The following is a 23,837-nucleotide window of genomic DNA, read 5'->3' as shown; positions in this document are numbered from 1 at the left end:
ATATCAGTTTGAATTGATTGTTGAAGAAGGTCCTGACTTTGCTGATGTGGAGAGGGTACTATGCGTGCCTGGAGGACACTTCTAGAGAAATAGGCAGGAGGTGCTGATGCACAAATTTATGATCACCAAAATATGATGTCACAAACTTGTTTAACAATCGGCAAGTATGACCGAATCGTTTCAAGTAATAAACTCGGTAAGACCAAGTATCGTTCTCCCAAAGGACTCACGACCTAGTTTAGTTATGTGATTTGTTGATTAGCTAAGACTTAAGAACAAAATAAGTGGAGTTTAATATGCAAAAGACGAAAATAAACATGTATGCATGAGGTTGATCAATGGCTAAAACAAAAGACAAGCACTTTCAATGAAATATATTGATGAATATGTTGTTGGGGGTCATATTCATCTTATCCACTCTCATATATTTTAGGAATTCAACATTCAAGTCATCATTGTTAATGCCACTCTCTAAATTACCTTTCAAGAAGGCTTCTCCCTAATTACGAGTTCATACGATTCCTAGCATTCCTAATAATTAGTTTTTTTAGCACAGGAGCTTAAGGCAACCAATATACTATTGGGAGAAATTCCCCGGATCTAGACTTCAACGTTCCCGTATCGACAAAATCAATAATCATGCATTGAATGAGTTAAACAAAGCAAGCATTGAGCAAAGAGGAAAAACCCTAACTAATGATGAAAGAAAGCATAAGTCTTAGATTAAGATGCAAGCACAAATTCCATATATGAGAGTGTTTGCTTCGTTTCTGCCAAAGATACAAACCCTAGGACGTCCTAAAGATTATATACTATTCTAAAATTACAAAAAATCTAGGTCCAAGCCCATAAGTGTGCCGCTCAGCGGTAAAGTGCCGCTCAGCGGTAAGTGTGTGAGTAGTTTCTTCCCCTCAACGGCCATTTTGCCCCTCAGCGGTTCCAACGTGAACTCCTGAGTGCCGCTCAGCGGTAAACTGCCGCTGAGCGGCAGTTGCGGCTTCTCCTTTTGTACTTTTTGATGTCTTTTCTGATTCCATCTCTCTCCTTCTTCACTTCTTTCACCAAATTCACCTTAAAACCTGCACAAAAACACTGAAATCAAGCATAAACCTATCCAGCTCTCTTATTTCTGAAAATATGACTAAAAGCATGATTTCAAGCTAGTTTCTAAGTGTTAAAGGTTGCTTTTAGTATCAATTTAAGCATGAAAATAACAGTTTTTCAACTGTTATCAGGTGCCTATTCACTTCAGAGGATCTTATCTGACACCTCTGGCCAAATATTGGATGGCATTCACATATGGCAATGTACAACCTTGCTCCCATGTGTCGGACATCACAACCAACAGGGCCATATTCCTCTATTGTATTCTCAGGGGGTTGAACATTGATATTGGGCAAGTGATAGCTAAGGAAATTCATGGTTGTGTCCAATCTATGAGTAACAAGCACCTCTAGGACACCCCTCTTTGATTACCCATCTGTGTGAAATTGCAGGTGTTAAGGTATCCTCACCACCATTGGAGCGTCCAAGAAAGGAGATTGACGCCTCTTATTACACTCAATATTGTGCAATGGATGAGGCAGGATTACCGATGCCACCACCACAGCCTCTTAGGGTGCATAGGAGGGCACCACAGCCAGCAAAGAAATAGCCTCATCAGGCTGCTCCATTTCATATGAGGGACATGTACATGTCCTTGATGGAGGCAAGGATGGAGGCTATTTATAAAGGCGAGCAAGAGTTGTTGAGGACTATCACAATCGCCTTTCCTGAGCGACAATTTATTTCTCAGGAGGACTTTTTGGCACGTACATGGTGGCCTACTGATCCAGCACATGCTGGTGGTGGAGCTAGAGCAGCTAAAGCTTCAACTATGGAGTAAGCGGACAATGATAAGGAAGAAGAAGAGGAAGAGGAAGAAGAAGAAGAAGAAGAGGATGATGAAGAGTCAGATAACAACAGAGGCTGAGGAGTTGAGATAACATCTACTGATGGATGCTATCATTATTAAAGCAGGATTTTTCTTGTCGTTTATTTTTATTGTTGAACCTATTTGCTTCTGTTTTTAGTATAGGATTTGATGTACTTGGCTTAAAACTTAATCTGTGATGCAATGGTTTGATGATGATATGATGTTTTGTGATGAGTGTTGCTTTATGATGCTGTTTATATTGATTGATGTTGAAATGATGCATAATGCTGATATACAAGTGGTTGTTCCTAATATTGTGAAACAGATGCATGATGATTTGTGATTATGATACTGAGCAGGATGTTTATCTAAATGTTGGAAGTTGAATTAGCCTGTGTGAGGATTAAACTCTAGAGTTTTTGTGAATGATTGCTATTACTTTGAAAACATGAATGATTTTGCCCAAGTTTCTATGAATGAATTACTTGCTTGCATGTGTCATATGATCAAGGCCATCTGTTGTTGTTGATAACGGTTGAAAAACTGTTATTTTTATACTTAATTTTGATATTAAAAACAACCTTTATGACTTAGAAACTAGCTTCAAATCATGTTTTTGCTTAAGTTTTGGAAATAAGAGAGTTGGATGAGTTTTATGCTTGGTTTTCCTTGTTTTGGAAGGAATTAAGATGAATTAGATGAAAGAAGTTGAAGTAGTAAAGAGCTGGACTCAGGAAAGAAAGTAAAAGTGCACAAAAGAAGAGCCGTATTCACCGTTCAACGCAACTTTTACCCCTGAGCGGTGTTTTGAAGCACCGCAGTCACCGCTGAGGGCCAAAACTACAGTTGAGCGTCATCTTGAAGAGCCGCACTTACCGCTGAGTGCCAAAGTGCCGCTAAGCGCCACTTAATTGGGCTTGGGCCTATTTTTTTGTAAATTTTAATATACTATATAAGGGTTTAGACAACCTAGGGTTGGTATCTTTGGACAGAAAGAGGCGAAATCACACTCTCTTCACCCCTTGAAGGCGGATTTTGGATGTGGAAGCTCCTTTCTTCAAATTTTAGGCTTCTATCTTTCATTCTTTCATTGTTTTTCATCTAGTTTCACTATGTCTATGGTGAACTAAATCTCCATTGTTGTTGTGGAAACGATGTAATCCTTTGAAACTCTCATGTATTGAATTGATTCTTTATTTTATATGCTTTGCTTCATTAATTGTTAGGGTTTTGCCTCTTTACTCTATGCATGCTTTGTTTAACTCATTCAATTGCATGATCATTGATGTTATCTATATGGACACATATAGGTAAATCTAGAATTGGGGAAATTCTCCCGGAAGCAATGTTACCTAGACACATGAATAGGAGGATCGGTTGCCTTTAAGCTTCTATGCGAATGTAATGCATGAATAATTGCTAGGGAGACAAGAGATTGTAAACTAATGATTAGGAGTAGGCTTTCTTCACCGAGACATCGAGTTTAAGGTAAATTAGAAAGTGACATTAACATTAATGAAGAAAGATGAATTCTTGAATACATGAGAGTGGATAGGACAAATCGAAAACCCTAACAACATCATCATTCCATATTTTACATCAATCTATTTTGCTTCTTTCAATCCAATTGATTAAAAACTTGCATTCATGTTTATTTTCTGCAATTCAAACACAATGATTTCGTTTACAAGTCTAATTTAATGAAGAAATCACATAACGGTCTAGGTAGTGAGTCCTTTGGGAAACGATACTTGGTCTTACCATTTTATTATTACTTTATACGATTCAGTACACTTGCCGAGTGTTAACAGTTATCCCTTTTTAGCCAATGTATGATTTTAGCCAAATAAAAGAGAGCACAATGTGTTCTATCCTTTGAACCTTTAGCCTTATACATGATATGAAAATCCTTTTTGAAATTCTTTACCTTGAGTTAAGTTGAGAATATTTGTGTGGTATTGATAAAGGTTCAGGTTTGGGGTTATTACGAAATTTGAAAAAGGAAAATAAAAAGAATAAGCCTTGAGCTAAGTATTGATGCAAATGAAAAGCAAAAGAAAAAGAAAAGAAAAGAAAGAAAAGAAAAGCTCAATGCAAGGGAAAGTTGGGAATAAGTGAGAATGGTCTTGAAAAAGAGAGATTGTGTTTAAATGATGAAATTATGAATGACTCTTTTAACTCAAGGATTTTGTGATCCAAAAAAACCAGTTTTCTTCTTAGCCCAACCACATTACAAGCCATAAGAAAGACCTTGTGATGATACTTGCTTGTGAGTATGTTTGATTGTGGTTAAATGAAAGACAAAGTTGATTTATGTGACATTGTGATAGTAGAGTGAATGAGTCACCTCTATATACACCTGTGTGTTTGAGAGAAACACTTTTTTCTTGGTGAGGAGTCGTTCCATGTATGCATGTTTACATCTTTGCTTGGCTGATTGATCATTCATGAGGATAGCATCTGTTGAACATTGGTAAGCACCATAATGAGTTAATTGAATCAAGGCATTTATTCATCTTGACTGATATTCTTTATAAGAAGCTTATATGAGCAATTACTTGTCTTGAAGGAAAAGCTTTTCAAATGTGTTGAAATCATTGCATTAATTGGTTGAAAGCTAAGTTAAATTTTGTTTGCTTGAGGACAAGTAAAGTTCTAAGTTTAGGGTTGTGATAACGGTTGAATTTACCGTTATTTGATATTTAATTTTGATACTAAAAACACCCTTTTTGACTTAGAAACTAGCTTGGAATCATAGTTTTGAGTGAATAAGAGAGTTAAAGGTGAATTTAATGGTTTTATGCTAGATTTCATTGTTTTCAATAGGAATTGAGATTATTTGGAAGAAGAGCTGAAGTAGTAAGGAGTTGGAACACAGGAAGAGATAGAAAAGCATAAAAAAGAAGGATCGCAGCAGCGTTGAGCGCCATTTTAGGGGCCCTCAGCGTCGGAGTACACTGTCTCACGCTTTGTTGCCCTTTTTCTGGAGCCCTCAGCGTAGGATATCCCTGGCTCGCGCCTGGGCGTCCTTTTTAGGGGCGCTGAGCGCCACTTTTTCGAGTCGCACCACGCCTGCTTGCCTTCTGAGCTAACCCTTAGCACTAGTTTTGACTCGCACACTGCTTGGGCGCCCTAAGTGGGGTGCTGAGCGCCAGTTTCGTGGGCTTAGACCTATTTTTTGTTCTATTTAAGGATTTGGACGTCTTAGGGATGAGATCTTTGGACGAAATAGGTGCAGAAACACATCATTTGACCTCTTGGAGGCGGATTTGGATGTGGAAGCTCTTAATTTCAACTTCTAGGGTTTTATCCTTCATTCTTTTTCCATTATCCATCTACATGTCAATGGTGAACTGAACTCTATTTGTTTTTGGGGAATGATGTAAACCTTTGTAAACTCTCATTTATTGAATTGATTCTGGATTATATATGCTTCTTTCATTAATTGTTAGGGTGATTCTTCTTCGCTTATTGCTTGCTTTGTTTAACTCATTCATTAGCATGATGTATGATTTGCACGAGTACCAAAAGGTATCTTACAATTCAGGTTTTGGAGAATTATTCCCAGAAGCAGTATTGCCTAGGAATGAGGGTATGAGTTCTAGTTGTCTTAAGCTTCTGTTCATAAGAATTAATTATTAGGGATGACGAAAGACGTTATGATCTATAATTAAGGATATGCTTTCTTCGTCGAGGAATCGAGTTTTAAGTATTTCAGATAGTGACAATGACATTAATGAAGAAGTAGAATTCGTATATACATGAGAGCAAACTAGGTAAAATCTAACCCCAACAACATATTAATCTCATAATATCAAATTCATCAGTTCATCTCTGCACTTTTCTTCAATTGATCAAGTTGCATGCATATTTACTTTTTTGTATTTGCATTCTAAACCAAAATATTTTGTTCCCAAGTCTTATTTAATCAAGAAATCACATAACTGTTTAGGCTGTGAGTCTCTAGGGAAACGATAAGTGGTTGATAATGGTTGAAAAACTGTTATTTTTGTACTTTATTTTGATAATCAATCAACCCTTTTTGCTTTAGAAACTTGTTTTAACTCATGTTTTTGCTTTAGTTTTGTGAATAAGAGAGTTGAAGGTGAATTTAATGGTTTTGTGCTAGATTCCTTTGTTTTTATAGGTTATTGGAATGATTTGAAAAAAGAGTTAAAGTACCGAATGGTTATAATGCAGAAAAGTCAACCAGAAACAAAAAAGGCAACTAGTCAACCAAAAAAGTCAACCAGTCAACCAAAAAAGTCAACTAGTTAACTAGAATGCAGAAAAGTCAACTAGAGTGCAGAAAAAGTTGCGTTGAGCGGTAATTACCGCTAAGCGCCAGTTTTGAAGTGCCGAAATCACCGCTGAGGGCTAAAAATGTAGCTGAGCTTCATTCTGGATAGCCGCACTTACCGTTGAGCGGCAAAAGTGTCGTTGAGCGCCATTTTTGTGGGGTTGGATCTGTTTTCTGTTATTTTTATGGGCTTTAACCTGTTTTTTGTTATTTTTATGTTCCATTTAAGGACTTGCACGTCCTAGGGATGCTATCTTTTGGCAGACAGAGGCGAAAGTTCACCCCTTGGAGGAGGACTTTGGATGCTCAAGCTCCACTCTTCAAATTCTAGGGTTCTATCTTTCATTCTTTCATTATTTTTCATCTAGTTTCACCATGATTATGGTGAACTAAACCTTCATTGTTGTTGGGGAATCAATGTAATCCTTTGAAACTCTCATGTATTGAATTGGTTCTTTAATCTATATGCTTTCTTTCATTAATTGTTAGGGTTTTTCTTCTATAATCTATGCATGTTTTGTTTAACTCATTCAATTGCATGATCATTGATTTTATTTGTATGGACACATATAGATAAATCTAGACATGAAGAAATTCTCCCAATAGTAATATTGCCTAGACATAGGGATAGAAGGATTGGTTTCCTTTAAGCTTTTGTGCGAATGTAATGCATGAATAATTGCTAGGGAGACAAGACATTGGAAACTAGTGATTAGGAGTAGGCTTTCTTCACCGAGACATCAGGTTTAAGGTAAATTAGAAAGTGACATTAACATTAATGAAGAAAAATGAATTCTTGAATACATGAGTGTGGATAGGATTAATTGAAAACCCCAACAATATCATCATTCCATAATTTACATCAATCACTTTTGCTTCTTTTATCCAATTGATCAATACATGCATTCATATTTAATTTTCAGTATTTGCATTTAAACTTACAAGAATTCTTTCACAAGTCTAATTTAATAAATCACATAATTGTTTAGGTCGTGAGTCCTTTGGAAAACGATATTTGGTCTTACCATTTATTATTACTTGATATGATTCGGTTACACTTGCCGAGGGTTAACAAGTTTTTGGCACCGTTGCCGGAGACTCGTGGTTTAACTATTCTATTTGTGTGATTATTGATTAACTTTGACTTGATTTTTCAATTTTTATTGTTTGATCTTTTTTGTTTTTATCTTCTATCTTTTTGTTTTTATCTTTTTATCTTTTTCTTTATTTTTTTTCTTTATCTCTATCTTTCTAGTTTTTATCTTCTTATCTTTTTATTCTTTTTATCTTTTCGTTTTTTCTTTCTAACTTCTATCTTTCTATCTTCTTTATTTCTATCTTCTTGTCTTTCTATCTTTTTAACTTTTCTTTTTATATTATTAGTTTATCTTCTGTATCTTTTTGTGCTAACAAATGTTTTCTAGGGTTTTGTGCCTAATGCTTGCAGGATGCAATTCGGCCAAGAATTTAACTATATGGGCACTCAATTCTAGTAAGGTAATCTCAACCACTGGTGGGAACCTCACTCAAGCATGGATCAAAGGCAATTTTGGCAAGCTGCCAGACAATTTGAGAACCAACCACAACAACAATGGCAGCAAAAAAGCTCTCGATCAAAGCTGGATGACGGTTTTCAACAATTTATGCAAGAGTCCATCTCCACTCAGAAAAACATTGAAGCATCATGTAAAAGGATGGAGATGTAGCTTGGTCACATGATTCAGAAATTGAATGATTTTGGGGTTGATACTGAGGTTGATACTGAAGTTAACCCTAGGGATACTGAAGTTAATCCTAGGAAGGAATGTCAAGCCATTATCACTAGAAGTGACAAGATTTTAGATGAGAAAAAGATAGAGAGAAAAGAAAAAGAAGAGTTGAGTGAAAAAGATAAAGATGTAGAAAAAGAAAGAGAAGTGGTTGAGAGAGTGAGAGAAAAGAAAATTTGTGTGAAGATTAAGAAAGTCAGTGGAAAAAGAGAAGAAAAAAAGAAAGTGAGAGAAAAGAAAAAGAGGACGAGAGAAAAAAAGAAAGAATCATATGAAAAACCTCTTCCTCATCCAAAGAAGTATCATAGGAAGAAGAAGGAATTTAAGCACTTTATGGAAATCTTCAAGAAATTGGAGATTAAAATTCCTATGATTGAGACATTGAAACAGGTTCCTAGTTTTATCAAATTCTTGAAGAAGTTCAGTAAAAAGAAGAAAAAAAGAAGATGGAACTTGAGCTTTATTGGGTCAAGCTAGTGACGTTAAAAGAGCACTTGTTGGGAGGCAACCCAGTGCTTTAAGAACTTTTATTTTTGGTTTGGTGATGTAATTATGAACTTTTGGTATTTTTTTGTTTTGGTTATAAACTTGTTACAGGGTTTACATCTACTGAAGGATGTTAGGTGGTAGAGTATCTACTAAAGGATACTATGTTCTTTTACACCTAATGATGGGTGTTGGTAAAAAAAGATTTACACCTACTGATGGGTGTTGGAGGATTTTGGGTCAGGCTCGTGACGTTAAATAAGCGCTACCTGCGAGGCAACCCAGTTGATTGAATTTATCTTTGTTTGTTTGTTTGGATTTTTCTCTAGTTATAGGGATTGAATGTTTGAGTGATGTGAGAAACTAAATGCATTGGGGTAGTGAGAGGCATTGGTAAAGGACACCTGGGCAAGCTAGGAAGAAGAAGAGTTGGTGCCGCAAATGCCGCTCAGCGGTAATTACCGCTGAGCGCGACTGCTGCAGATTGGGCTGACTGGTTTGTTTTATTTGGGCTCAGCGGGATGTGGCCCATTAGGTCTCTTTTATACCTTAAGGCGTGTCTTGGTCGCCACTTTCAGATCTCCCTATTTTCACACACTTTCAAGCACTCTCCAAAGAGTTCTTTACACTTTTTCCTCCTTCCCCCTTTACAAAACTTCTCTTTCAATCATTTTTGCATCAAGTTTCCATCCAAATTTGGGGTTTGGTAAGAGCATTGTTGTTAGGGGCTGATTTCTTCATATTCGTAGAGCATTCTAAGATAAGGAGTGTTTTAGGGAGTTGTTTGTGGTTTACTAATGCTTAACAATGTGTCTTGTGGTTTTGTGAATTGTGTTTGATGCAGGGATGACCTTCTCATCGCGCAAAAGAATCAAGACTATATGATCCAAGAAGAAGGAGAGGAGGAAGATTCGAATGATAGCAGGGGTTGATGAGGCGCTGAGATAACATCTACTGATGGATGCTATCACCTCTAGACCAGGATTTTTTTTTATCTTTTGTTTTGTACTGTTGAACTTATTTGCTTCTGTTTTTAAAATAGGGTTGTGATGTGCTTAGTTTGAAACTTTATCTGCTATGATGGTTTGCTTGTGATTTATGCATGATGAGTATTGCTTGATGATGCTTGGACATTAATTGATGTTGAGATTGTACACATTATATGTTGATATACAGGTGATGGTTCATGAGCTATGTGAACAAATGCATGATGTTGTGATTGTGATTATGATATTGAGCAGGATGTTTATCTAAATGTTGGAACTTGAGTTAACCTGTGAGAGATTGGGTCCAAAATTTTTGATTGATTGAATAATATTGCTTTGGGAACATGATTGATTTTGCCTAATTTTCTATGATTGAACCACTTGCTTTTGGTTAGAGATGCTAAAAATCCAAAAGTAATGGCCAAAGCTCAAGAAGAAGTTAAACGAGCTTTTGGTAGCAAAGGATACAACAATGAAGAATCTTGAGGAACTAAAATATTTGAAAGCAGTGATAAAAGAAACAATGAGATTGCACCCTCCTTTCCCTCTTCTTCATCCAAGAGAATGTAGAGAAACTTGTGAGGTAAAAGGTTATATGATACCTGCTGGGACCCAAGTGATAGTGAATGCATGGGCAATTGCAAGAGACCTTGATTATTGGAATGACCCAGAGAAGTTTAATCTTGAGAGATTCATTGATAGTCCAATTGATTATAAAGGTTCCCATCATGAATTCATTCCCTTCGGTGCTGGAAGGAGAATATGCCCTGGCATTTCTTTTGGGGTAATTACTATTGAACTTTGTCTTGCACAATTACTTTACTATTTTAATTGGGAACTTCCAATTGGAGACATATAATGGTGATCTAAATTATTTTGATCACACCTCTCATTTATATTATTAGAGCATTTATACCAGCGACTATGATTGTCGTACTTTATTATTTTGATCATAGTGTTGCTTTACAACTTGCCCAACAAAATAAATGATATATAATGTTCAAAATAAAAATTTAAACTAGAAATAGGTGAAATAACTTGGGCAAAGCTATATAAACCTATTAGAATATATAGTGTTTTATTTGTATGCTATTAGAATCTAGAGTGTTGTGGCTATGCTATTCTTAACTTTGTGCAATGTACATGAATTCCTTTATTTCAACTGGTGTATGAACATTTTTTTTGTTAAAGAACATTATTTACAAGTTGTATGCAAAATACATTTTCTTCTACAACCTCTTGCTCTGCGATAAGTTTTACATTTTTATTTAATGAAGAAGATCCATTTTTAATACTTTCTTCAAAAGGATTGCTTAGATGACTTAAGTTATGCAATAATGTATGAGACAACCATGTTGGCTTATAACGTTTCACAAGATGATGTTATTCGAGCTCGTAATCTGGTGTCTACCATTACTCCCATTTTTCACAGTTTCTTTACCCTGCTAATTTGGCTTTTACATGCAATATACGTTGGATTAGTTGGTGCTCAATTTACTTTTGTATTTTGTTCGCTGGTAGCTACTTAGAATTGTGTTTTTCACAGTTGAAATCTTCACTTCTACTCCACATAGATGGAACAAGTCCAATAGTTGAAGATATTGGGCGCTAGGTACAATAAATCTTAACAACTTTCATAACAAAAAAAAAGTAAAAGGGTGTGTAAGAATAGCGTAGTTTACCCTGTTCACAAATTTATTTTAAGAAAAAAAATACTTATGATTTGGAGATATATGGGTGCATGAGTTGTGAAAAAAAGATTCCCATTTTCGATTAGGAATTTGATGATTAAATGAAAGGTAATAATTGTACAACCACACTCTGAATGTAGAAAAGCTGACACTTTTTTGCACTTACATAATATTTAACATTTTTGGTAGGAGGTTGTATAAAACCTTCTTTTATCTTGGCTCATTACTTTTCTCTAAAAGGCATTTCAATGGCCAATATCATGCTGAAATTTCCTTCTTGTTTATATGTTTATATGATTGCCGTATTTTTGGCGCAAAATCATCGGGATCCATTGTCTTCACAGTTTTCTATGTTTCAACCATCACTAGTAATAATTGCTAAATTTATTTGTATACTTCTTTTTATTAAATATATTATTAATTAGCTATTATGTTATATTGTAGGTATTTGATCAAGCCAAACAATGAAAGTAACGAAGAACAAATTTACACATTGTTTCCTTTTTAGTAATGTAATGAACATCTCAGTCATATTTTTAGTATTGAACATCTTTTTTTTAATAGATGAACAATTAGTTGTATGAACATATTAATATGTTAAATAATGTAGTTTATTTTATATATAATATTCAGTTTTAGTTCATATTATTTCATTGTTTGTTTGGTTAATAAAACTAATTTTATCATAATCCCATTTTATTACAATACAAAACTAAAAAAAAAAATCTATACACATTTCTAGCGGTTTTAGCAAACCCCAGTTAGTTCCGGCGGTTTCAGCAAAATTCAGGCTAATACCGGCGATTTTCACAAAACTCCTGCTAGTATCGGCGGTTTTCACAAAACTCCTGCTAGTACCGGCAGTTTTCACAAAACCCCCGCTAATATCGGCGGTTTCTCAAAAAACCGCTGGTAATTACTTATAGACGCAGATTTTCCCAGCGATTTTTCTAACCGTGGGTAATGTACTTTCCAGGGGTTAAAACCGCCGAAAATGAAAAAAATAAACCCCGATAAAAATGTAGATTTTTATAGTGTAAGAATGAATAATTAAATTGTGTATTAAACTTTTTAAAAATTTTGTAAATTTTTATTTAATTAATAAGTTTATACTTGATATAGAGATTGCTTATGATAAAAAATGTGAGACACAACTCTAATATACTTCAAAAATGTTTTTTAAAACTTGTTTTTTTTTTAAATCTCTCATTAGATTAGTTACAATTAACATGCAATAAAAAATATTATGAAGATAAAAGATTTATTTTTGATGTTTTTGTATTGTTTCGTCCACAAACTTCAAATTACGTTTAATTTTCGATCAACTTGATTGAACTCTATTAAGTAGACAAATATTATGAAAATAAAAAGGTAATATTATTTGGACCTGAGACACTCCTAACTAAAACAACCTGAATATGTTTTTGACACTTAATCACTATTAATTAAAATACAGTATTATTTGAAACATAATCATTCCTGATTAAATCATTGAGTATTATTTAGAATACAACCACTTTTAGCTAAACTATTGAGTATTATTTGAACCTAACTACTTATGGTTAAATCATTAAGTATTATTTGAACCTAACTACTTATGGTTAAATCATTAAGTATTATTTGAACTCAGTCACACTTGGCTAAATTGTTGACTTTTATTTGAATTTAGCCTCCGTGACTAAAACACAATAGCCTATAAAGAAATTCATATAAAAGATCACAAGGTTTCTCACTACTTACAACAGATACAATGATTATGCACTTTGTTGATATCTATGAGCACGAATAATGTTCTTTCTCACAAGCAAAGGCTAAGAATGTTTATGATTAAAATATTGTTCTTGTTGAAAGAAATTTTGTCAATATTTCTTCTTCACATTGATATGATTATATAGAGCTTGAGAAGGAAAAAATGGCTGTGAATCTTTTTTAAAGATATTTAGGGAATTTTCCAACCACTACTTCTTCTTGCCTTTAACCACACTTGAAGCAATAAGACACATTGAATGCTTTTGACTTTAGCATTAAATGTGTGTGACTTCTTTAGTAACAACTCTAGGTATGGTAGCTTCTTTTCTCCTTTAAGCAATGTGTAGGGCCTACCACAATTGGTTGACTTCATCGCACTAATATTCCATCTTTTTCAAAAAATTTCTTTCTATAAAACAACTTGAATAGATTCTTCAAGGAATCATGATGTTGAGATCTTCTTGAAAGAATGAAAAAAATGAATATTCTCTAAAGCATAAACATTTATAAGTTTAACATATAGCAAGATATTCTCAAGGCTTGCATTTATCACATAAAGCTTGTCATACCAAGAGCATAAGCAAAACCCTTGTGTTTATCAAATGAGACACACACAAAATAGTGCTTGCGTTAGTTAAAGAAAAACTTAACACTTATGTCTAGTAGATCTAATTCTAACAACATTATGCTTTGTACTTTGTTATTAAAGCTCAAAATAAAGAACCCATTATGGGGTCTATAGAACTTTGATTTTACATCTCTCAAACCAAATTTTCTCTACCCTTTCTTTAAGATTTTGAATCAACCAATCATTTTTTTAAAGATCTAAGTGTGTCATAAGGATGTCGGTAAAGAGAAAATGATAATCTACTAATCCTATTTTGTTTAAGATTCCCTTCTTACCTTTTCTTGGGATGATTTCTTGTTAGATGATTTGTTTGCGTAGGTGTAGGTTCTTGCATATGAAATTTATTAGGCAAAGATGAATCTCTACTAGTTTAAGGTCGTTATAAAATCTTTAGTTTGTTGATCAAGGTTTTCAATGAGCATATTGTGCCTCTTATATTAAAATACGACTTTTTGGGTTTTAGCTTGGAACAATTGGATTTTTCATGTAAAGGAAGCTACCTTATATGATCTAGTTAATGAATTTAATATAAAGTTCATTTTGTCATGAATGTTTTAGTAGAAAAATGTTGTGTTGCATGGTTGAGCCTGAAGTTCTTTCGTTGCATGTGAGTATGAAGTCTTTTAGTTGTACGTGATGAGTGCATATTTATGCTCACATTTATGCTTTAAGATTTAAATTTTTGATGGGATAATTATGTTTAAATGGTTGATTTTAAATAAATTTGTGATGATTGGAATTGTTGAGTTTGGAAAATAAAGAGACATAAAAAGTAAGTTTTAGCTCATAAATTATTATTAGATGTTCTAATGTTTATTTGTGCAGCTGAGAATATAAGTTTTATTGGTCCAAATGGCAATTCAAGGCCCAAAATCAGATTTTATTTGGAAAATAATATACAAATGGGCCAAACTGACAGACTTTACCCTTGCACCTCCTAAAATTCCTACATACACTCCTATTTCTGAAACAGGCCAACAACCAAGCCCAAACACTAAGCCTTTTCTACTACACCTCCTAAATTTCCCTACCCATACCCCTCCTAAGCCAAACTTCACCAGATCATGCCACGTGGCAGTCCACCACTAACATATTGAACCACTCAGATGAAGCCACATCATTAATCCTTGCACTCACTAGTGAACCAGTCACAACATGCCACCTAAACCCTAACCCATGAGAATCATCTTCCACCTTCTCCACAGAAACCCTAGCCGCCAATGCCGTAAGCCGCCGTTCCGCTTCCGCCGTACCATCCTCATCGCCGGCCAACTTCTTCTCTCCCCTTTCTCGCCGGAAGGCCACGCTCGTCACCACCATGCTGTGCCGCCACCGTGAAACCATGCCACCGTGAAACCACGCCGCCATGAAACCACGGCACTCCGCCTCCTTCATCGCGAGTTCCGCTCCGCCACCAACCTTCATCGCGCCATTAACGGCGAGTTCTTCATCCACCATCGTCGGAGCATTGCACTCCTCCTCCTCTGAAATCATCACCATCACGCCGCTGCAGAATGCCACCCAAAGCCGCCACCACTTCGCGATCCTCGCCACTGCCATGACCGCAACCACGCCGCAAGACCGCCACCTTCCTTCTCCTTCGCGCAAGGGTTCAAAGCCGCCACAACATTCATCATCATCGCGCCTCTATGAGTTCTTCCCGCTGCCGCACCGCACGGCCACCATCAACACGCGTCAGCCTTCGCCGTGAATCTCCATGTCGCCCCACCATCAAATGCGATTCCCAGGTCGCGCAATCCAACCCTAGATCGTCATCCCCACCATCTTCCTCACCACAAAACAAAACCCAATTCTTCCTCGCGAAATCGCGTCGTCGCACAACAACCGTCGCGCTCACGCCACTCGGGCCTTGCCACTACAGTACCACTATGCCACCGCCACGGTTTCACCGTCACCACGGTCTCGCCATCACCACCATGAACCACGAGTGCGCCACGTTCTCGAAACCCAGTCGCGCATCTCAACTGCGATTCATGAACTTCTCGCGAGTTCCATCTTCTTCGCACCGCCTCCATCACCGCCGCATAACTTCGGACTCCGCCACTGCCAGTAACTCGCACCTGCAAGGAGGAAAACCTAGCCAAACCAGATTCACAAAGGGCGAGCTCGAACCAATTCGAACAGCGGCGCAGAAAGAGGCATAGGAGCTCCCTTTCCCCAATCTGAAACCCTAATTTTGGGTGGGAAAGGGATTGACACGTGTCAGTCTCCCACTGAGATTGAAAAACTGGTCAAACAGAATTGATTCTGGTCAACTAAGGGGTTCAGTTGCAATTTTGGGAAATTTAGTTGGGGTTAAAATTGAGATAGAGGAAATTTTAGGGTATTTGTGCAATTTTGGAAATTCAGAAAAGCTAAAAGATAAAATTCAGTTGTTGAATTAATTTAATTTGGGAATATCAACAGAAAATATCTTCCAAATAATGTTATAATTATCTAAATCTTTTAGTTATTTGGAAGATATAAGATAAAAGATTCTATCAACTGAATATTCAGAGTCCAAGCCCAATCAACCTTATATAAAGAGACCTAAGGGGGACTTCAATAAAGTCATTCTCTCATACTCCTCTCACCTTTCTTTCATCTTGTATTCGACTCCATTCATGGAGAGCTAAGCATCTAGGGCTATTCTGCTGTAATTCCATGACAGATTCTGAGGTTACGTTCAGTTAATGCAATTGTTTACTTTGATTATTGATTTAAGTTGTTCTCTTTATGTATTTCATCTCTCTATCTTGTTAAAAGTAAAGATTTTTTCATCATAATGTGTTTGAATTTACATGCATATTGATTATATGAGTTCTAGGATTTCTAGGTTTAATTGAGAATTTACTTTGATTTAATTTAGGAACTTTCATATGATTAAATGGTTTTTACTATCAATTGAGAATGTACTTTGGTTGATTAGTAATAATTTCAACTATAATCAATTGAGAATTTACTTTGATTGATTAACTTTTAATTTGGTTAGGAGATTTAAGAATAGACATGATTAAACACAATAAAATTTGATTGAGAATGTACTTTGGTTGAATTTATTGTGAATAATCTAGAAAGGTTTTGCATTTGATTGAGAATTTACTTTGGTTAAATGCATGATCGCCCTCAAATTAATTAAGAATGTACTTTAATTAATTTGAAACTTAAACAATATTCAATTGAACAATTATCCGTGAATAACCGATGATGAATCTATCTTGGAAAAGCAGTGTAATTAGCCTATTTCATCGTAACTGTTTTTAAGTTTCTTATTTGTTCTTTAAACATTCTTCAACCATTAATTTTATTCATAAGCATTGCATAACATTCATAAGAGTCAGATATTCGAAAGCAATTCCGTGTTCGTTGGGAGACGACTCAGGGTTACGTTAACCGTATCTACTTTCTTAAATACTACTTGGCAATACTGAAGTTGCCTTGAAAAGTAGTATTAATTTGATAGCCTCAACGACAACGTATCAACGTGAGTCTAAATTCCTTGGTTGAGGACGTGTCCTAAGTTCTTTTGTTGTATATAAGTTTGATGTTCCTTAGATGCTTGTTGAGTTTAAATTTTCTCCATTGCATATGATATTCTTAAGCTACCTATATAATATGGAGTTTATGTACTTCATATGAGTATGACACTTTTTAGTTACATGAGTCTTTCTTTTCTTTATTTTTAAAAGGAAACTAGATTTATTGTTGTGTCTAAAAGGAATAATTTTATAAATTGATATAGGAATGTGTTTTAAAGTTATAGGAATAACCTTGTTTTAGAAAGATTACCCTTGTGTTGTTGTTTATGTGATGGTTTGCTATGAATGTATTAGATACATTAATAATGTATTTGTAAACTTTGGAGGTGCATTTAAAGTGGTAAGAATAATAACATAGTTGTTGTTTATTTATTAGACAAATATGTTAGGTTTATCAAGGAGAGACACAACATCAATGAGATCTGAGTCCAACCACATGAGGAATTGACACCACTCTCAACCCAAAATCTTAAGGCAATGAGTTAATAGGTCTTCATCCTTATGATGCACTACTTTCTCATTTTTACCCAATATGGGGCTTAGACTCACATTTGGAATTCTAACAATCTCCTCCTTCAAGGGTGAGTCCCTTCTACATTGGTACGCTCTCCCTTCAACAGAAGGGAGTATTTTTTCATATCGCTGTTCATTTTAACGGGACACACTTATCTGGAAGGCTTGATGGGAAGACTTTTGATACTAGGACCATTGTACTCGTCTGAGCTGATAACAAAAACGTTGTTAGGTTTATCAAGGAGGAGATTCACTAGGAAGACACAATACTAATGAGATCTGAGCTCAACCACATAAAAAATTGACACCACTCTCAACCTAAAACCTTAAGGTAATGGGTAAATGGGTTTTCATCCTTATATGACGCTCTACTTTCTCGTTTCTACCTAATGTGAGACTCACACTTTGAATTCTAACAAAATATATATATGTACATCTTGTTGTTAAGTTTGAATTGTTATACTTGATTCTTGTGTTATTTGTGTTACAGAATGTATGTTGTCTCAAAGAAACATTACTCTATGATAACTTTTTTTTATTAAAGTTCTAAAATTGTTATAAGTAGTCGATTGTGATTGTAAAAACTTACTAATTTTACTATTTAATCTATTTTTTAATTAACTTAGTTTTTTTTCCAGCGAATTAGTAGTTTAATGACCTAATATTAAGAATATATATAATTTTTATTATTTTTATCATATAAAAAATTGTTTTGATGATTTTTTATATGATTATTTTTTTTTTCATAAGTGCAGTTTTATCACCTTAGAGATATTTTGTTTACTATAATACAATAATTTAATGTCATTCTCATAAATCTTGTTTACACAATCCAAAAAGATTGGGTTAATTATTGTTAGTTTAATATTTTTCTTTTGTGTGATATGTTTAATATAATATTTATCGGTGTATAAGAAAGGAAATTATTTAGTAAAGAGACATTTGTAGTATTGTATAATTTAAATTTGTTAACTTTATCAGCTTTCTTTTATTAATGGTTGCAAAATTTATAAAAGCTTTGAGAAATTTTATTTATGTGAAATGTGAAATATTTTATATAATTATTGTTATTTGATATTCTGATTTGAAATTTATATTATTATAATTTCTTTTAAATATTTAACATTAAAGATACGATATAATATATTTTTTATGTTAAATATTTAATAATATTATATTTATTTTGACGTGATTTTTATTTTATTATAAAAATAATTAAATGATATTGAAATAGAAAGAAAACGAATATCCACACGAATGTGAAGGTACTCACTCCGATAAAGACGATAATGAAATAAAAACCATATACTCAGTTGAGCAGAAAAAGGAGACTTATATGAGTTTTTTCTTGAAAATGAAAGGAGAACGAATTTTTACCTTGAAAATAGAGATGTGTATAAATTTTTATCTTGAAATAAAGATGGGATGATAAAAGTTGCTCTGTACCATTGTCATCTCTAAACCTAATTGAACTAAATATAACAAATTCAAATATAATTTTAAAAAATTAAAAAGAACAAAATTTAATCTAATTTAGTAAAAATAAAACTAAAATTTTATTTTATTGAATTTAGAATGGATTTTCAAAAAATTCTACTCGAGTATTACAATGCAACCAATTAAACATTTATTTTGAATTCTTATTTATTTTATATTCCTCACAATCTTAATAATTGACAATTTTATTAATAGTTTGGCTTATGAAGTTACACCTTGAATGATCAAAATGCAAGTGAGTGAATACCCCATTCTTCACTTAGCTTCTCTTTGAGCTGCTCAACTTCTTTTTCAGGCAAAGTAACAGTCAGCATTCTCCCACTCCTCCCATCTTCTTCGTCTTGCAATCCCGGCAGCACCAAAACGACACCGTCATCACCCACCCCACCAACTCCACAATTCACCACAACCGGTTTCTCTCCGTTCAACAAAACCTCATAAATACCATCTTCTTCCAAATCCACAAAAGTCAATCTTGCTCCATAAACCACCAAATTCTCTTTCCCTTCCTTCTCTTCCACCAACTTCTCCACAACGCCATTCTCAACCCTTTTCTCCTCACCAATCAGCTTCGCCAAATCCGCCACGTCGGATTTTCCAACCGCCACGTCTGCTTCAACCACACTTATAATCACGTCATTGGCCGGAAAGTCATCCGAGCCACCGCCACGTGTCAAAACAGTCACTATCTTTGGCTCCGAGTCTCTGATGCGTGCCACGTGTTTCCACACCAGAGCCGATAGAATCTTGAAGTACGAGGTATCGTCGGCTTGGTTTTCGTCGCATGTGAACATGGACGTTACCAGATGGTCAAGCTGATTGGGAGTAACGTGGAAAGTGTGAGTAACCATCTTGGTGTCGTTTGTGGCGAGCCAAAGATCCTCTACGGTCGTGGCCATTTTAACGGAAATGGGAGTCCCATGATTCCCATTGTTGTGTGGTGGGGATGGAGTTGGTCTGTGATGTGGGACGTGAAGGGTTTTGGGTGGCGCGTGACCCGCAAGTATGCGACTCCACTTGGTGATGAAATTGAAAGCTGAGAAAGCATCTCCAAGAACATGGGACCAACTAAGCCCCACAGAAAGCCCTCCACATTTGAACCAAGTGAACTGCATGCAAAACAAAAAAACATAATGACACATTAATAGTTAGTTGCATGGTACCACATAAAATTCCAGGACTTATAAGGTCGATTTAATCGTAAAATTCAGAAGAAATATAAAAGAGATTGTAATTTTAATTCCCACCACTAACATTAAAAAATTATAAAATTAGTTTAATGAGTTAAAATAAAAACTTAGACTATTAACATAATACTAATAATTAATTAACTATTATAAAAAAAACCATTGAATAATATGATTTTTTTTTTCATAACACGCTCTTCTTTGCTAAATTCTATTAATTTAATCTTAATGTTCTATCTTTTCCTGCTGTGACTGGTCCATTGGTATCAACCAATGATTTTGTCTGTGGGATTAATGAATGCATACCTAACCGTGGTTATTCGCGCACGAAGATTACGACACATAACACCTTTCGGATAAGAGCAAAAGCAAACGTTGAAAACGAAACCAGAAACCGCAACTGCATCTCATTGTGTTGGGAAAACTTTTTTATTCAGATCACGCAGAGTACTTAAGATAGTAAAGTAGGCAAACAAATCCGTATTATATGTTGTCAGATGTAATAATTAACATTCTTTATAAGGATATGAACGTCTACGGTATAAATATTTTTCATTTTAATATGATTTATTTCGTATACAAAGTAATTACAAAGATTTAAATCATCATTGCTGCTGTCTAAAAATCACACCTCTTACTTGTTTTAACTAATATTAATAATTATAGACAAATTTAAAACCACTTTATGCAACACAAAAACAAATATATAAATAAGGAGAAAAATGTTCATAGGTCTATTCGGTTGTTATACCATCGATGACATGTTCTTTAATAACCAGCTATCTTATTCCCCAACCCCACTCCAATTATATATATATATATATATATTCAAAATTGTAATCTTATATGTACAAAAATAGTTATTTCAATTAAAAAAAATATTTTTTTAGCAGATCCTGATGTCGAAAACATTTATTATTTATTGCTATATGTGCTTTTTCTTTTTTACTTTTTTCTCTATTTTTTAAAGTATCATTTAAGATTATTTCTCAAAGAGATTAAGAAACACAATAATTTTTTCTATCTAAATAAACTTTTCATTTTACTTCTTTTATTTGTACATCATAACTAATCATGTAAATAATCTAATTAAAATCAGGTGAAAAGTAAGATTACAAACTAAAAAATAAGCAATCGTACACAAAAATAGTTATTGTCGACAATTAATGAATAGCATATTAAATAATTAATACTTTTAAGAAATAATTAATTTATTTTCTAAACTAATTTTTAACCAAAAAAGTTGTATTTTGAAAAATATGCCTGAGTCAATTTTAACATTACATAAAAGAAAAAGCAAGCTGATTAATTCAACTAAAATTAATCAAATACACCAATAAATTTTCTACACCTATTTTTCCATTAAATTAGACGACCTTACTTTTAATTCCCTTTCTTCAAAGTCACCCCAAAGTAATCCTTTCCTTTCATTATCCCAAAAGTTGAGTGAATTTAATATCTTTGATGAGATTCATGGCGAAACATAAGCCATTCATTAACTGGTGAAATTTCCATGAAGTTATACAGTATATATCAACGATAAAAGGTCTTAAAAGCAAGCACCGCAACAGCACACTTTGTATCACACGCAAATAACGTGCCCAAAATTAAGTAAAAAATAGGACTTTAGGTTGTTAATTATAGGCAACTCACATAAAAAGAAAAAGCAACCAGTCCGTGAAATAAAAGTGTCACAAATCAGAAAAAGAGTTGCTAAAGACATTCTCAACTCTCAGCAATAAATTAAAGCAATAACTGAAGACGAAAAATAAAAGTAAAAAAGAAATTACAATATAAAGATACCTTTTTTTATATTTTTTAATCAGCCTTAAATTTAATTATTATAATATTGAAAGGAGACCGTCTTTCCACATATAATAATTCCAAACAATAAAAAGTTAAGTTTTAAACCGTTTGAAACATATTTTTGTATAAATTTTGGTTATCTAATATATATAAATTAAAAAGAAATTTAAGAAAGTGAATAACGGTGTACCTTAAGAAAGACCAAAGGGGAGAAACCTAGGTCAGGACCAAGCACATGATTGGGGAGAAGAGCGTGATGAAGGGAGGAGCCGTTTTGATGGAACCATTCCCGAAGGGTGAGGTGGGAGTGAGACTCGGCGATGCGGACACCAGCGTCGTTGCACTTGATGAAGGGTCGACCCGACTCGGAGGTGCGGATCCGACCCGAGAGATGAGTGACGTGGTCGAGAAGTGGGAACATGGGTTTCTTGAGGTCGTAGATGGAGAGTCCCTGAGCAGCGTGGTTGTCAAAGAAGTAGAGGGCTCTGATGTAGTGGAGCTTCAGGAGCAGGTCCATGGAGCTGAGGTGCCACTCAGTCTGTTCGTCGCCGCGTGGGGTTGCGGGCACCACCGTTGAGATCTTGGAGGTCGGAGGCTGGGTTTGTTCCATAAGGATGGTGGTTGTGATGAACAAAGAAGAAGAAGAAGAAGAAGAAGAAGAAGGTTTGTGTTGTGTGTGATGTGTGTGAAGATGCGGGTATATATAATGGTGTTAAACTTGAGTTAGTTATTAGTTGATACAGATTGAGTTAAAGTGATGAGATAGGATCATTAATGAAGGCAACTGATGAATCAGCGAGAAGAAAGAGAAGGAACCACAAGAAACTAAATGCGCAGAGGTTTTGTGAACACAACGTGTAGGTTGGAAGTACAAGAATACTACTCTCGCATCAACCAAATTTATTTTATTGTTTATTTTTTTATTTTTTTTTTAAATTATTTCACAAGTCTGAAATAGTCATAAAAATTAAATTTTCGTATTTTCGCATCAATCAAAATATTATTGTCCTTGAAAAATTTTACCACACTTTTTTTATTCCATTTCTACTTTGATATTGTTTAATAAAATTTTTTGGTTCTGTTTGTTTTTGCATATGAAATGTTTTCGCATGAGTAAAAGAATGGATCTCTAATAAATTCGTTTGATTGTATCCACTTATTTACGGTGATTTAAAATATCGAATTTAGATGAGAGATTATAAATTTATTCACGAATATTAAAACAAGTTTGTCATATCCATTCAAATACTAAAATGTTCTTGTTTTTTATTTGAAATTATATTGTTGCCGTGAAAGATGTTAAAGTTTTGCATGAACAATGAAATTTTTGATGCAACACAATAGAGATTCTTCTAGTGGATGAGTCTTTCACTAGGAGGGGTAACATGATAACTTCTTATTTTAAAATATCATTAATGTTATTGTTGGAACGTAGGGGTAAAACACTCAATTGAGTATAAGCTTCAACCTTATACTTATGTAAGAATCTTATTGTCCGTAGAGGAGAAGGAGTTGTGTTTAGTTATTATGGTACAACTCGTTGAGGAAAAGGAGTTTTGTTAGGTTCTTGTGGTGTAGATTATAAAGAAAGACAAAATAATAAAAAAAAATTCTTCTTTTGTCGAGTTTGTTGTCATTTAGTCTTACCGAGCCGAGCTCGTCCTTTAACCTTGCCAAGCTGAGCTTGTCCTTTAGTCTTGTCAAGTTTGTCGTTGTTTGGTCTTGCCAACCTGAGCTTGTTATTTAGCCTTGCTTAGCCAAGCTTGTTGTT

At 34.5% G+C, this 23,837-nt stretch overlaps 1 protein-coding gene and 1 pseudogene across 1 annotated transcript; one reads left to right on the top strand and one right to left on the bottom strand.

The window, feature by feature from the left end:
* Positions 1 to 9,928: 9,928 nt before the first annotated feature.
* Positions 9,929 to 10,315, top strand: LOC148195099 (ibogamine 10-hydroxylase pseudogene; annotated as a pseudogene).
* Positions 10,316 to 19,108: 8,793 nt separating this feature from the next.
* On the bottom strand, positions 19,109 to 23,082 carry CER2 (HXXXD-type acyl-transferase family protein). Its single transcript, XM_047293094.2, has 2 exons — positions 22,257 to 23,082; positions 19,109 to 20,182 (listed from the first exon to the last, which is right to left on the bottom strand). Exons 1-2 carry the CDS (start codon positions 22,674 to 22,676, stop codon positions 19,298 to 19,300), a joined length of 1,305 nt encoding a protein of 434 aa, XP_047149050.1. The 5' UTR covers positions 22,677 to 23,082; the 3' UTR covers positions 19,109 to 19,297.
* Between the last annotated feature and the right edge of the window lie 755 nt (positions 23,083 to 23,837).

Source organism: Vigna umbellata, chromosome 7 (genome assembly GCF_029865625.1).
Source record: "Vigna umbellata cultivar VRB3 chromosome 7, Vumbellata_1.0, whole genome shotgun sequence".
Taxonomy (NCBI): Eukaryota; Viridiplantae; Streptophyta; class Magnoliopsida; order Fabales; family Fabaceae; genus Vigna; species Vigna umbellata.
The sequence above is the reverse complement of the archived record's forward strand: the minus strand, read 5'-3'. Positions and strand labels throughout refer to the sequence as shown.